Source organism: Orbicella faveolata, unplaced genomic scaffold, assembly GCF_042242905.1.
Source record: "Orbicella faveolata isolate gen_17 unplaced genomic scaffold, um_ofav_v1 contig_35, whole genome shotgun sequence".
Lineage (NCBI taxonomy): Eukaryota > Metazoa > Cnidaria > Anthozoa > Scleractinia > Merulinidae > Orbicella > Orbicella faveolata.
In genome coordinates, this window is record NW_028301564.1 from 5,010,599 (window position 1) to 5,027,603 (window position 17,005).

Consider the following 17,005-nt stretch of genomic DNA (forward strand, 5'->3'; position numbering starts at 1 on the left):
TAGAAACTCTTGGGCATTGAGGTTCTGGTCTAAACAAGTTCGTAGTGTTCAAGCTCTGATGACAGTGTAAACAAATACAAACAAAACATTTAAAAACATTTGGCGACGCGCTGTCTTGCAGGGACGCTGGTCACAACTTTATTGTCTCAAGAAATATTTGTTACAAGTGTTCAGTGTCGATCTGAAAAAGAATTCGCCAAAGTCTCGCCAATGCATATATACCGTAAGAAAAGGTTGTGCTTCAGGGTGACAGTTCACATGTTTTTCCTGCAAAATGTTTTGTCCGGTACAAGTTAATATTTAATTAATTAAATGAACTTTTATTACAGGCTATAATCTATTCATCGGTAGTTCAACTTCACGTGTAATTGATATCTGAAATTCGATAAAACTTAGTTTTCTATCGAGCCTCTCGAACGCCACCAAAGTAGACCAAACATTTGAAGTACGCGCGTGAACGCATTGCTCTAATTTTTGATTACCACTAGTTTATTGAATAATAACTTGCTTGTTACTCGGGCTTGCGGAAAGGCGAGTCTGCAGCTGAGTTTCTGCACTTGGTGGGTCATAGTGCCTGGCGTTCCTCGCGGAGAGCGCGAAAACTGGAGATGACGATTGCAACATAACGACGGAACAGTAGTGACAAAGCTATGGCTATTGACTTAACAAGCAACCATATGATGCCCCTGTGAACACCTCAGACGTTGAAGAAATCTGGGATCAACAAAGGAAACGCAATGAATTACCTAGCATTCATCGTCCGAATGTTCTATGCTCGTGTGCTGTAAGCCACGTGACGCAATTGGCGGGAAAGAAGAGGAGCCTGCACTCATTGTGGTTAGTTGGATGAATATCCAACGCTCCCTACCCCACCCTGCCGACTCCCCCCTACCCCCCCCCCCCAAATATCTTTTCATATTTTGAGCTGATACCTTTTTTTGGTTTATTTTTTACATTTAATTTTACATATTTTTTCTCATAATTATCATAATCATTCGATGTTCCGGGATGTTCCATGTTCTGGCTTTTATCGACGGCCGCTGCTTCATACATGCATGCGTTCTTATCTTACGCCTTAACCTTATCAGTGGTCTCGTCTACGGTCCACCGAAGCATGAGATGGAGAAATCCCAGCGCCTGTGCAAACTACTGTCACAAGCCTTTTGTTATTTTAAAATCAAGCGATCCGGACACACCTTATTGGCCCTGATTTGAAACTTCTATTTAAAACATATTAACAAATTATAATCCAGCAAATATTTTTGCTCGCGCGCGATTGGTCTAAACGCATCACGTGACTGAATATGCCCCAGCTAAAACTGGGGAATATCCGAGTGATATTCCCCAATTTTCAAAACTGCGCGTATTGCGAAAAAATATCCGAAGGATAATAAACACAATAGTCTTCATTTGGCGCGAAAATATGCTTGGATATTTGTCCTTGAACATTATCTGCTCCCCAGGGCTCACAGGTTTTCTCGAGCTACCCTCTGGGAAAACTGTTCCCTTCTTGGAACAGATAATGTCCATGGACAAATATTCGAGCATCATTTCACGCCAAATGGAGGCTATTGTTTATTTATCACTGGACAAACCCCAAGTTATTTGACTTGTCTATTTCCGGACCACTCAAAAGTTAGTTCTCTGTGCCCTTCAAATCTCTAAATCCCCGTAGTATCTACAGTAACATCTGAGAAACACGAATTCCCTATGCTGCAACTTATTTAAAACATTTTTCAACTTGTCAGTTTTTTTTTTCGTCTTAACTTCTAAATTTGTCAGCGCATTGAAGTTTTAGAGTGCCCCAAAGAACTTAACTTATTATTATTAAGTTATCCTATGTTACGGACGACTTGTTATATATCACGGCATCCTGTTTTATCGCACGAAAAAATCCATGTGTTGTAGTTATAGAAAATCAAAGTCACTTGAGCGATATTTAACAATTATTCTTTGAGCGCGCGTTGGATATGAGATGGTAAATAGCCAACGAGGCCCGTAGGACCGAGTTGGCTATAACCAATTTCATATCCAACAAGCGCGAATGGAAAAATTGCTTTATGAAATACAGTACGCTTATATACTTGGAAATTATAGCTTAAAAAACCCAGGTCACTCATATCATTTCAGTCTAAGTCCTTTTTTGGAAGGCAAATGTCAGAGAAAGTAGCTTACAAGCAAGGAAAGGCCGTTGTCCCGACTGATTACCATGGCGTCTTCGGTGCGCAACGACACTTCAGATCAGCAGCAGATACAAATGGTACAATTTACACGGTACTACTTTAGGTACAAACTCTTTTAAGAAACCACTCGACGGCCTACAGACCCCCGGTCGGGCATCTAATAACACAGACAGACGTAAAAAGTAGGAACCTTTTTTTATACGAGGTTAGGAAATCACACCAACAGTATTATTTTGTAATGTTTTCTCTCGAGTGTCATTGCCCGAATCATGAGCGTTTTTTCCCGAAAAATTACGTTATTTCCGTAGCTGGAGGAGGGGGGCTGCAGCCTCCCTCACCCGCCTCCCCCCCTCCCCCCCAGCTCGTAAGCCTATGATTAGTATAGAAAATCGGTTTGTTCGAGAAACAATTAGGGATTAATTGTACGCGTCAACCGATTAGTAATTTTCAGGAGTGGCTGTGTTACACACATATTTTCTTTGTCACCCATACATGGTACTATTTACAGTATGTAATGAACTACCACCAGGTCTCACGCGGCCCTTAAAACTTCATTATTGCAATATCAACAAGCTTTCCCTGTCTGTTAATTGTTCACTATGCAGTCATGTAAACTAAAAGTTTTCTCTCCCCTTTGAATCCCAGTCTGCCGTGCTGAACAGCCAAGTCATCCAACACCAACAAATCACCCTTCTTCCATTTAAACCCAACTGCGCATGTCCATGTGGTAGCTAATATGTGCTGCAGTACTGCAGGTTCGATATCGCTGCCATCCCCATAATAAGTATGAGAAGGCTGTTTGTGATCGGGGATTTCAGTTCCCCCAGGAAATAACCGGTAGTACATGCAATTAAGACTTGTTGCCTGGTTGAACCAGATTTTCTCCCCTGTCTCCGGGTGTTGTATACAGGCGGGCCTGTTATGCCAAAGGTATAAATCCCCGCTGGCATCCCATGTGACTTTGCTGCCTTGCTCTGTCACTCCCTTTTCCACGACCTGTAATGAGGGGAATAAAAAAAAAATGGACTAAATTTTTGACAATTGTGGTGAATACACTTAGCTTCAACATACGTACGTTCCAACATACTTCAATGGGCGCCTAGCTAGTTTTTAGACATGCCACTCAAGCAGGCCAGGCGGTGTTGGACACGACTCGCTCATTTTCAAGTGATCGCCGAACGGCAAACATGTCAGTGTGCAGAAATGATAAGGGAATATGAAGGTTGCTCGCTTCCAATGCTGAAAGAAATCTTGGAAGACATCCGTATTAACTCTTCCGCAGGCCGCCATCTTCAGTGCTGAGCACCTGATTTAGGAATCGAAGCTTCGCAGTACGTCGAGTCTCTAAGGTTGAACTGAAAATTACTATTTCTGCTTCTGACATTTCGGCTGTTTCTTTTTAAGGTATGTCAAGTTATGCATGAAGTACATCGGTGTACTTCTGGCCCTGTCTTGGTGCTCGATATAGATTTTCGTTCGAGGCCAAAAGAGCTGAGAAGTAAAACTTCTAAAGAAACTGGGAGAATAATTCGAAAACAAAGCAATGGTTTGTCCTTGAAACTTGTGTAAGGCTTGATTAGTCGAGTTTCGCTCGCTGTATTTTCTAATCAAAAGGAATCATGAAGAGCTTGCCAATAAAGAGATGGTAAACTCTGATTATTTTATTGCGGAAGAAGAGCATGATTGATGGAAAGGTTGTAAAATAATATTTGTACCAGTCCCCCATACCAAGTCATACTTTCAGTAAATTCTTGTTTACTTACAAATCTAAAATTAATGTACTGTACACAGCTATATATAGTCGACAATGTAATATACACGATTTTGGTCTTGCTCAACTTCCTTGAATGATCTACTGATGAATTCCCCCTATAGACGTTCCACCACTGGCAAATTTATTCAAACTGGTGAGGGTAAGAAATTTCTCTTCGCCTAGTGCTGTTATTAGATGTAACTTGTATTTGCTCCGAGTGTCCTTTCTTGGGATATCGGAAAATGTGATATGGCTGAAAGGAGAGAGGGCCCACAAAACGAATGTTTTGACCAAATGACGTACCTCAAAAGATGTACCTTTTACAAAAAGCAATACATAGATTTAGCCAAGCCTAAAAGCGGAGCTCCTGATTACAATGGTCAACTGGGAAGCGGTCAACTTTAACCTCGATGAACTGAACCTGAACCCGTGACATGGTGATACGATAACATGGATGTCCAATATCAAAGATGTATGTAATAATATGCTAATTTATGTATAAAATGTACAAGAATGCACGTACAAGAATGTGCATGAGTGAATAAGAGCATGAATAAGTATGTCGTAATTTATGCGTCCTTAGTCAGTTGCATGATGTAACGCGACGGTTAGGATCTCTTTAGCATTAAAGCGTTTCTTCTTCGAATGCTCTTGTCGTGCTTTTAAAGATCAGTTAAAACAATGTACGCCGTAAACAAAGACTGCATGCCTCGGTCGAACTATTAGCTGGGGTATGGCCGCTGCGTTGCGCGACGTCGACGTCGTCGTGCGGCGCACGCGCCCGCGATCCATGCCACGTGCCATGTTGACCATGCAAAAAGAGTTGCATGGTTTTCTATTTCTATGCATGCATGTGGTTCTGTTCCTATAGTTATGACGCTCCGCCTTGCAGCCCTTCGGGCCGCCGGAGCTCCGCTATTTAAGGATATCATCATGCAAAGCTTAGGAAAACACAAAATAGAGAAAACATGGGGAGGGTAGGAGGTGAACGTGAAAACATGCAACTGCTTACCTCTCTGTCTTCCGTGTTATACACGTGTTGCCAATTCAAGTACTTTTTATTGGATTTGTCTGGCAAGTATCTGACGTAGCGCACTTGTCTCTCTTCAAACTTTCGCACAACTTCGGGGTCCAGTTTGGAGAGGAGTTCGCTGTTTTTAACCAGAGATGTTTCACCACCACAGCCATCTGCAGGTTCTTTCAGGCAGAAAAAGAAAAGCTGTAGGGAAAGAGAGAGTGGTAACAATTAGTTAAAGGCTGGCTAATTAACGTCACTTACAATCGATATCGCTTCCATAATAAATCCTCCGCCTTCTAATATATGTTTAAGTTCTATTAAAAAGAGAATATAAAGGACTATTGTTTTCTTACCTCTTGGGTATAACACGGCTCTTTCTTTGGGATCTTTTACACATAAAGAGCATTCTATTTTGCACCACGGGATAATTTATTGTTCATGACTCCTGCATTCTCAATTCGTGTACTCTATACTTAATCAAACTGCTAACCTTGGAGGGGTAGACCTCAGTGTATGACATTTCGTTGTGTGGATCTATAGTCACATCATCTGGATCATCGTTAGCGGTGTAAGTTCCTACACTTTTGTCAATTTGCTGTCGGAACGCCGTACCACCCTCGTAAGCCATTCCTTTCCAAGGAATTTCCTTTGCAATAGTTGAAAAGTCCTGTGCAGTTTCCGCTGGAAGACCGCGGAACAAAATGGCGAGATGGTTTGCGTGTTTTTCCTCTACGTACTCCATACATTTTGTGGTCAGTTCGGCGAGGGAGGAATGGTGCGGATTAATAACTCGCACGCCATGTGGGAATGACTCTCTTGGTTCTCCCAGGAATTCTGGGAAACCTTCACCCGTTGAACCAACAGTGAACAGCCTGTCCTTGAGCCTCGACTTGAATTTAGTCACCAGTTCCTCTCTGGGTAGTGGATGAAAAATTCTCTTTGTTGTTGGATTTTCCTGACTTTGCTGGGTTGAATAACTGCAAATAACATTTTTGACATAGGCCTTTCTGGCTCTGGGAATACTGCACCTAGGAAGTCTCGAGACAGATGTGCGAAGCCGCAGAAGCCGAGCTGCCATATTCTGTTAAGGGAGATAAATGATATAGAGGATATTACACGATTGCGAAAAGATATGAATTTTATGTTCGAGTGGCAAGAACAATATATTTTTCTTGGCATTCGAACATAAAATTCATACCTTCTAGCTAACGTGTAATGTTCTTTTTATTATATCGACATACTGACGACAGCGTTTTTGACGATTTTCCGAAGATTTCCGAAGATTCTTCGAAACTTGTCCGAAGGTCACATGAACGTTGCCGACTATTTTCCGAAAATGTCCGAAGAATACCGAAGAATACCGAAGATTGCCGAAGACTTTCGAGGAAGACCCGAAGATGTTTCGATCATACACCAACGAATTTAAGTTCAGTTAAGAGACAAACTCGATATCTTCACTAGTGAGGATATGGAAAATACGCCACTCGAGTCCTGGATGTAGTTTCGTATGAATTTTACGAGTGGTGTATTTTCCAGTAAAACACTCGTGTCCATGTAAAAAAATAGGAATTACGTTTAAAGCACGACAATTCATATTTCAAGTTTGAACAAGCTCAATTCCATAAAAATTAAATGTTATTGATATAGACTTAAGACTTTCACTCTTTTCTGTTATCACGATATTCCAACTGAAAACTTGATGATACTTGATAATATAGTCAATATACATCTTTTAGACTGACGGACAATGCTCGGGATAACTCTACGCTTAATTAAAGTCAACTCATTTGAGCACAGATAGCCCAAGCTCAGTATGTGAGCATCATAAGAAGCGAAGCGAAGGTTGGAGTCCCTCTCAGGACCGGGTTCGCTTTCAGCGGCGAAAAGTCTCGTCAAATTTACGCCATTGTGATTTTTCCACCAGAAACGGTTTTGCTGATAAATTTGCCACCTACTCCATTTTTCTCGTCTCTGAATTCCGATATTAGAGGCTGCAAATCGCCGATAAAGTACACTATTCAACGACGTGGCAACCCGTGGCCGGACTGCATCAGCAACGGAATAATCCACCCGTCAACGACAATTTGAAATCCAAATACAGTGACAATTCGAAACCAAGGAGAGTCGGCTAGACTACACTTAACAGCGACAAAAGTACTTTCCATACAATCTCTTACAATGAAGGTCATGTTCAATTGTTTTAAAACTACGCTCCGTACAATTTTAAAATTAGGACTGTATGTCGATACTTTATGACACATACCGAGCTTGCGCTACCTATTATTTGAGCGTGACGGCTTGTCACAAAGAAAATATTCTGTGTACGGCTCCCCGCTTTACTCTTTAAAATAGCCTGCGAGCAGGCTCACCTTTGAGCGGTTACACGCCGAGAGCGCGGGCGAAGCGATCTGACGGAGATAAGTCTCACGTGAAGACTAAAGACGAGACCGAGGATGGTTATCACTGTTTAACAAAGCTTTATTCCTCAGACAATTCAAAATGCCAAAATAATGTGTACTGTGCAATTCGGGGGACCTAGATTTCAATAGAACCATTTATCCGACCACGTAAACAAACTGTAGCGCCGATAGGTTTCCCGAGTGAACTTGATATCGAATCAAGTTTAACGACCATCTTTACTGATCCAATACGTTAAAACTGAAAGGCAAGTAGAATCACTCTACTACATGGTAAACTAAATCCGATCTGAATAGACAACGAAGAATTGTTGCTGAAAATTAACTTACATAACAACAGAGATTGATCACTTGTGGAAGCATAAACTACGTTCCTTGCATACAAACGATAAACAAAGCCTATAAGGCGACGATAACTGGATAACAATATCGTTACATACCTCTATCCCTATTCTGGGGCGAACAGCGTGAACATGAAGAGCGAGTGTTATCGAAAGAACTAAACCACGCACGCTGCTCTTACGCTTCGGTGCGCATCAATTATGACGTCGCCGGATGTAACGATAGTGCAACACGAGAGACGCTACACAAGCAGACCTCATCTGTATGTATTTCATTGAGATATTTGGCACATCTATTTACGTCATTTACTACAAACTACAGACTGCAGATGACCTCCTGGAAATGAGGGTATTCCAAAAGACACAAAGTAAGAATCCATGCTAAAAATCGTCCTTTACAGCGGCCACATTTGGGACAGAGTGACAGAGAGAGAGGTGGCCGTTTAATATGGGGAGGTAGGGGTGTAATATAGCACCTACTTTTTCGGGGTGCAACATTTCCGTGTCTTAAAAATTGCTTATTTTAGCATATAAACTGTACTTCATACAATCAACTTCTAATTGCTTGTATGAGTCTTACGACAGCTTCTCACTACGGTTGATAACTACAGCGCGTTCGACGCTTTCAATGAACAGGAATGACTTGACGTTCAAGAATATGTTTGAGGTAAATAATTAATTGCAGTTTTTTTCTGTAGATAATTATTTTTCTCACCATGAAAGAGAAATCAAAACGCTTTTTAAGCCAACTCGTAATGTTTGAAAGGAACATCTTTTATGTGATGCATATTTATGACAAGGAGGTCAAAAAGATTTTGAGGACTTTGGTTATTGGGCCATCGTAGTTTAACGAGGAATAAAACACAAATAGCGGTGATAAACATGTTAAACTTACGCATTTTAATAACTTGACGTTTCGTATGCTACGCAACATACATTTTCAAAAGTGGAATAAAGACCGTTACAATTTTTGAAAACTATATATGAAATGTAAATAAGGGGTCTGGAAACGAGATTAAGAAACATCTGTTTCTTAACAGTAAAACAATAAAAGCCTGAGCCTCAGCCATATCCGACCATATAAAAGCAACAGGTCACAACATCAAGTGGGATCATTTTCATATTCTAGCTTCTGGTAAAACAGATTATCATTGTAAAATTAAAGAAACTTTGCTCATCCAAGAACTTAGGCCGGCTCTTAATGTAAACGCCAGCAGTGAGCCGCTGATACTTTATTAATAAGCTCAGGCTTTTATTGTTTTACTGTTAAGAAACAGATGTTTCTTAATCTCGTTTCCAGACCCCTTATTTACATTTCATATATAGTTTTCAAAAATTGTAACGGTCTTTATTCCACTTTTGAAATGTATTTTGCGTAGCATACGAAACGTCAAGTTATTAAAATGCGTAAGTTTAATATGTTTATCACCGCTATTTGTGTTTTATTCCTCGTTAAACTAAGATTTTGAGGAGTATGTATGTTGCGTGACACAGCATAAATTATACAATTATACATATATTAAAAAAAACAACTGAATGTGTTATTTAAACAGTACTTTATAAGTAAATAACTATGATCAGCTTAAGGCGGGGGTTAACCTAAAATTCTGTAAAAAAAAAAAATCGAAGTTTTGTCTTTATCGGAATTTGAATCCTAAGATATTGAAGTTTTATTTTTGAGAATTTTTTACTATAAGTTCAAAGCTCGTTTTCTCAAAACGAGTTATTTTTGCCTTTGAGAAAAGATATTTTGAGAAGTATTTGTCCAGTTGAGCTGAAATTTTCAGGATTTAAATTTGTTGTTCTGAGTAAGTTTTGTGTTTTAAACATGGAGCTTTTCCATTAGTGCATTTTATTTAAGGTATCCATTGAAACGTATGGTGGACTTTCTGTATCAGATTTGACTGGTCACCACCATTTCATGGGTTTTTAACTTTGAAAAATCTCTATACTTAAAAGAGCAACGTATTCAGTCTTCTTTTAAAAAATGTAAAAAAAATATTCATTTTGATCAGTTCTTGTAGAGTATATTTCCTCAAGTAAGTCCTGGCATTCCCCAGCAAGTGGTAGATTTAATCTGCCGCTGTCAGGTTTTCGACAATACAGTCCAAGGGTACAAATATATTTTTTTATAATCTTTGGTCTTTAAGCTTTCCAAAATTGTTACTTTGCCATGGTTTGGAATTAAATCTTAGCCACGAGAAAAGTTTGAATAAATGGTACGTTTTTAGGAGAACCCCCGCCTTAATCTTTATCAAATTAAACCAAATCTATATTTATTATACGTCTGCTCGCCTTTAGAATTGCCCTGGTGAGTCGAGGGCTATTCTGATATCGATGTTTTTGTCCCTAGGACTTGCAATTTGTCAGATTAATTTTCTAATTCATCAGTTGCACGTTGGCAAAGTGGTAAGGTTTCATCCGGGTGGTCTGAAGTTAGTAAGGTCGGTGGTTTGAACCCTGGTGTTAGACTGGTGTTTTTCCCCTTCTAGCTATTAACGGGTGGTTTGCGTTTATAAAGGTATTGGAAAATAAAAATAAAAATTACAGTCATAAAAGTAATGAAGTTATAAAAGAATATGAGGCGGTATGGACATTTGAAATAATTCGCGGAAGAAAAACTCTTCTCGAGCATGAAACCCTCGCAGATGATTTGTGGCAAAGATTTGGTTGAAAGCCACTGTCAAAGCGGTCGATTGATCGAATTATACACCCACCTTTGTCGTAATTTGCTAGCGCCTGTTCGGCTCAAAGCACGAAAGATCAGTTCGTCGATTTGGCAGCCTTTTTGTTGTAAGGCAATTGTCACTCCCAGTCTCGCAGAATACACTGGTCAGCGGAATTACCGGCAAAAAAGCAGAAGACTCATCAACTGAATGACTGACGGAGCGAGTGAGTGAAGTATTTCGTCCCCAACTAACGGCTAGAACTCTCTCTAGCCATGTTATCGTGATCACTCGTTAGGTGATAAGTCGTTTTACGAGACACTTACTCGTAGCTGCTGGTATCATACTCATGGCAGCTGAACTGAGATGTTCACCGTAAATGCAAACTGAACGATTTCGAATTAAAGGCAGGAATTAGATTAGACAAGCGTGGTAGGTTAAAAGTATTGTTATTAACTGAATTTTAATCTCAATTAAGTTTCATTCGAGCCGGCCTTCGCAAGTCAGCTTATTCATTTGACGCATGTAATTCAATATGTTTAGTTCATTAACCAGATTAACCCGAGACCAAATCAAGATGTGCAAAGTGTGATTTCATGCGAAAATCCTCTTCTTCTCTGGGTTGGTCGAGTGCAGTGGCTCTCAGCAGCCTTTCCAGGGCGGAATGTAGCACACTCTTCATTTAGTAAAAATTACATCGCGTGCATCTGAGTCCCCCTCCACAATACGCCGGAGGAATTTGGAAACGGAGGTTTCACTCTGAAAACGCATCAAATATTTTCCGTCCACACTACGCCGGAAAAATTTGAAAACGCAACAATCACCGGCCATTTTGGATTTGTGTTTGAGGAAAACTCGGTCAGGGAAATCACGTGATTATCATGACGTCATCGTTTTCAAAAAGCTTTTTTTCTGTCCACACGAAAACGAAAAGCCGGCGTTTTCAAATTCTTCTAGTCTGAAGAGCGCTTTCGAAAAACTCCCGGTTTTCGGATTAGTATGGACGGTCGGCCCAACCGTAGAAATAAAGCTGCGTTTTTTAATTTCTCCGGCGTATTGTGGGAGCTGCCTAAGCCGAATAGTTACTACACACACGGGGTACGTACTCGTGACGTCATAATGACGTACTTCTTACTCGATACTAATAGTTGTTAACAGTAGCCATAATGGCTCCTGTTGTTAATTGTTAGTACTGAAAATGACAGAGTTATGTGTCACGATTTCTCTGTCCAAACAAAGATCAGCAGGTGTTCACATAAAACAAACGCTTGAGTAGTCGACTATACATCCTCTATCAAGAACATCTAGTCTATCCATTGGATCCCTGAAATTGCGTAACAATCCAGGGACGCGAGAGATAGACTCAATAAAATTTTAATCTCTTGTGATAAAGGTTTAACTTAAGTAACAAAAAAGAGGAAACTAAAGATTTGACGCAACACAGATTGACATTTCTTCCAATTAATCTGCACTAGCTTCACTTCTTTCCACCACATTTGAATAACAAAATATGAATTACGTAAATGAAGTCCGATTAGAATACCAGATTAAACCGGATCAAAACAACTTAGCCCAAAGGTTTCCTTGCAATTCTTTGTCAGTTAAAGAGGAAATGATGACCGTTTGAGAAGCAGGCATTGTGTTTTGGTTACGCGATTTCAACTCGTTACTTTGCCATAATGATCAGGCAAAGACGATTTCTGATTCTTGAAGGCAACGTTCCCTGTTCGTGATCTTCTTCCTTGTCACCTGTCCACACAAAGCATTGTTATTGAAATGAACCGTTGAAATAGAGCATGTTTTGTTAGTTTCAGTACAGTTAATGTTAATTTTACTGCTTCATGCTCCACTATCTTTAGGTCACTAGGTATATAGGTCAGTGTACTCTACATGAAGTGCATGCCAACTCACTGAGGGCATATATCAAAAGCTATCACAAAAAAATTCACTTGCTTTACTGTTAATTACGACACTTTTCTCATTCTGTTTTGGCTAAGACCTTTGATAACCTTCTTTTATTACTTTGTAGATGATATCAAATACAATTGGCTTGATCAGCTGATTTATTAAAACGAGAAACTACTCTGATAAGACTTAAATATCAAACTGCCAGCCGGCTTTAGGTTTCTCTTGTTCAATACTTTTACTCTTGAATAAAATAAAACTTCCCTTTAAAGCCAATTTTGAATATAACTCGTTTGTGTTGAATTAAAAAGAGGTTCTCGGGCATCAGGAAATAATTTTTTTTCTAACTGGTAACGAGTTCCTAAAGGTACAGATGCACCGTTTGACCTTGCCGCCTGTATTGTTCGCGTGACTGTCCTTTGATGTCAAAGAAAATATTTACCGTGTGTTCTGCTAATAACTGCCTTCTTCTCCATTGCAACGTTTTACGAACCACATACACAAGGCAGGTAAATACTCGGAGTTTGTGCTAAGGGAACAGGGAGTTTGAGAAAACCACGACGGCAACGGCAACGGCAACGTCGCTAAACAAAAGGTTTACAAAGGCTGTGCAAGTGCGTTATAACTCTTGGTACATTTCTTTGCCGTCCTCTGCAAAACAACAACGTAAAATGACCAAATTCTGCGTTGTCTGGAGAACGTGTCGGCTAATGTTTTAAATTTTATTTCGAAGTTATCGATATGTCCTAGATTCAGTTGCGTGCTTTGACAGTGATAAAAAAAGTAAATGACTTAAGGGTACCGCGAGATTCGTAGGTAAAATATAACATTATTTCCCGGCGTGGTCTCTTAAGCACCCTAATGAAGAAGACAGTTCTCTTAGTGTTTTTGTCTTCGATGTGCTACTTAAAACGCGGAGCTAATATTGGAAGAAATGTAGCGCAGGTTGTAGGGAGAATTACAGGGCTAACATTTTTCCTACAGTTAAACTACCCCAGTTTCGGATGTCGAATATCAAACAGCGGACTCTTTGGGATATAATCTCCTAGATGTTAATTAATCATCTTATTATTTGAATTTGTCTATTTTTCCGCTCGCTTGTTTGGATTCGCTATTGAGAATAACATTTTAATGGTTATATCTGAAACTCTGCCTCGAAACATCTAATTCCGGAAACTTTAACCTAAACAGATTAAAAACATAATTCTAAGGGTTATAAACTTTGTAACTGAAAACATTCGGGTTTTTTTCTTAATTGTTTGACCTCTTTGCAAAAGTGACTTTGAAAGTGTAACAAAACTGACAAAATATAAGATTTCTTGGAAGCGATTTTTTGTATTGACCGTCAGACTGGATCGTATTTGTTCTGCTACTGCATTTAATTACTTTCTTATCAAAATTAAAAATACCACTGATTCCCCGAGAATTCATTTCCTATAGGTCAGTTCTTTTCGCACCAGCATACAATGGCTTAAATTAAAGAAAAGATGCGCTTTAAGAGCAATTCAAAGTTTCTTCTCTTCGCCAGCCGAACAAGTTTGAGTAAGGAAAAGATCGACAAAGTCTGTTCCATTTCAAGTGGTTCAGTAGAAGTTACTTGAATAGACAGCTCTTTGGATTTAAAGAAAAGGTTTGAACTGGTTTACATTTTGTAACTATCACTTGCCCAAACTAACATGTAGAAATAGACGCCTAGAATTTTATATCTATAATCTTGTGGTGTTAATGAAATTGTATTTGCATTAACTATACTGAAACAGTTTTTTAGCTGCACTCTTTACCCTTTCAGGAGTTTTAAAAAGAGAAGCGAATCTCTAGTTGGTTAGCTTTCTGAAGATACATGGTAGCTATCGTCCCCTCAGTCGAACTTGTCCTTACTAAATTACAACCGTCAATTATTCAGAATATTCACTTTCTTTCATGAATGAAATTTGGTAGTCAAATATTTCATTTACAGTACAGCTGGATAATTATTTTTTATCCAAATGCTTTTTCAAACAGTTACTTTCAGCTTAAGTGCTAAAAGCTCGCTCAAAGAGATATGTTATTTGACAAAACCTTTTGTTCTGTCGCAGTGTCTTCTGAAAGAGATAGAACAAATTTTTCCCTTTTTTATAGTTAAGAAACACTCGAGAAAGTCTCCTCTTGTGGTGTTACAACGTACTTGATAGAAACATGTTTCCTCTTTCTTAAATCGACTGTGTTAACTTATGTGAACAATGTTCACGAATTTAAAGGTAAATGTAAAAGGTAAAGTCTGCTTACGAGCCAAGTGGCACATCAGGCCGGAGCTTATCCCGGTTTCTGTAGCATGAAGCGACTAGGAGTATTTCTACTCCCCCCTGGATGGGATGCTAGTCCATCGCAGGGTTATCCCCAGCATTAAGCTCGCCGGTACCCATTTATACACCTGGGTGCAGAGAGGCACTGTGAGAGTAAAGTGTCTTGCCCAAGAACACAACGCAATGTCCCCGGCCAGGGCTCGAACCCGGACCGCTCGATCCGGAGATGAGCGCACTAACCATGAGGCCACCGCGCCTCCCATACGAATAACAACGAATTTAAAAAAAAGGTACATTCTGTAGCATAAATATATGATTTTTTCCTTTTTGTTTTCAAACGTTTGATATTATATAACGAGAGTTTTATACCGAAAACTAAATCACCTCTAGAGTCGATGTATAACACTTGTGCGCACACGCTACTAAATACCCGGATGCAGAAACACGATATCTTTTCCCTTTTCATAAGGGTTCAGTCGCTAGTTACGTTATCAACCAAGTTCAGAAATCATCGGACGTCTTCGGAAATGATTAGAAATCTCCCGAAACTTTTGTGAATCTTCGGAAAACTTCGGTCAATTTTTTTTTTTTCAGTATCTTGACAATTGTTCCTCACAGCCCATTGAGCATGCGCAACACTTCCCACTTTTTGATGATGCATTCGTGGTCAGTGAGATAAACCATATATTGTCCGTAAGTACCCAGGTACTAGACAAATAACGCATTTATTTCAGGGGAATAATGCACCTTAGACGCGTTATACGTCTAGATAAATATGGAAAAAAAAGACGCCTTAAACATCAGACGGACTTGGCATTTTTAAACAAGCGCAACATACGTCTCAGGCGAGAAGCCTGATCAAGGAGAATAATTCTTCCAGCTAAATACGAGACGCATAAAATAGAGAAGCTTATCTGAAGTGTTGTAATCAAGCTATCAATAGTCTCACAAAATAGACGATAATCTAGATCATCGTCTCTTAAAGACTCTCATTCGTGTATTTACGAAGACGTATACTTCTGGGATGCCTTATTCGTCTAAACGACGATCGCGCTATTTGTTTCTGCGCATCCTTACTGCGCACGCAAATTCACACGCCACGTCATGTAAGAGAGCGCGCGCTAAGTCATAAAATGAACAATGATAGGGCAGATGGCCATTGCTATAGCTTTGCCTGGATTTAACGACCTTGGACGTTCGGTGACCCCTACCTTTTTTCCAGAAACAGATTTTATTTACAATTATCTCCACATTGTCCAAAAAGGAACAAAAAAGTCAATGTGGGAAGTTAAAAAAATTTAATGATTTCTGTCCACGGGACATCGAACCCTGCCATCTTACGGCTGCAAGGCGCGTAAAACTATAGTCGCGAAATGCGAACTTGATCTTTAGGGAACCTCACCAGTTGATTAAATTCACTTAATAGGTCCACTTAAACAATATTTGGCAGAGAACATTTCACTTCAAAGATATAATTGCAATATTTTTGGGCTTACAGACACTGTGGCCTTATTCGCTAACGAAGCCCGATCTTTTTCAGATTTAGGGTGTTCTTCCCGGCATGTTCTCTCCAAAACAAAGTCAGTGAACCCCCATTTTTTTTTTTTTTTTTTTTTTTTTTTTTTTTTTTACATTTCTGACATAACTAACTCATCATCTTACAGTGGTAAACGTCTCAGAAAAAAATGGTGGAAAATTTTCGCGCGAACGTCCTTAATAGATAAATACGGCCATTGATTTGGGTTTCTGGCAACACGATTCTGAAAACTATTCTCTCGTTGTCAAGATGGCAAAAAGGCGCAGTAGGAACGTTCGTCTACTTGAAGGGAACAGGTAACAACGGTTATCTAACAAAGGTTAACAAACGTTATATAAGTCATTTGGCTCGTTTGCAGACTTTACCTTTACCTTTACGCTCCTAAATGTATTCTTCCATTGCCTTCATTATGTGAAACACTAGTTGCTTTATTTGATCTATTGTATAATTTTTGAGAATTGTACAATTGCGTTTAACACTTTGAACAATGCTTGTTTGTTCAAACCAGATTTCATTTACACCCGTGAATTACACCTGGATCAAATCGTATTTTGTTACAATGGTGTCGTTGTCTGAAAATATTCTTACAGCTTGAATTGCATTTTCGCTATCAAATTCATTTTAAGGCCTAAAAACTGAGAAAATTCTTCCTATGCGTAATGCAACACTTTTTAAACTAAACTATACTCTTAAAATATCACACAGTGTTTTTAAAATTTGATTACATAAATGATTCAGTTGTGAAGGCCAATTGTAGGGCACCCTGCCGCAGAATCACAGTGTTCACACTACAGGCAACGAGAGCGCATCGACTGTAATCTTGATGTATCCGTCTTGCTTCCGACGTATTTGCAATTTCAGACTTTCTCATTCTTTGGTTCTTTGTGTTAACCCACGTTCAAT

The 17,005-nt window shown here is 39.4% G+C and overlaps 1 protein-coding gene across 1 annotated transcript; it reads right to left on the bottom strand.

The window, feature by feature from the left end:
* Positions 1-1,197: 1,197 nt before the first annotated feature.
* LOC110066583 (uncharacterized) lies at positions 1,198-7,907 on the bottom strand. Its single transcript, XM_089274066.1, has 4 exons — positions 7,812-7,907; positions 5,445-6,035; positions 4,949-5,155; positions 1,198-3,179 (listed from the first exon to the last, which is right to left on the bottom strand). The coding sequence occupies exons 2-4, from the start codon at positions 6,030-6,032 to the stop codon at positions 2,781-2,783; spliced, it is 1,194 nt and encodes a 397-aa protein (XP_089130192.1). The 5' UTR covers positions 6,033-6,035; positions 7,812-7,907; the 3' UTR covers positions 1,198-2,780.
* Positions 7,908-17,005: the final 9,098 nt, after the last annotated feature.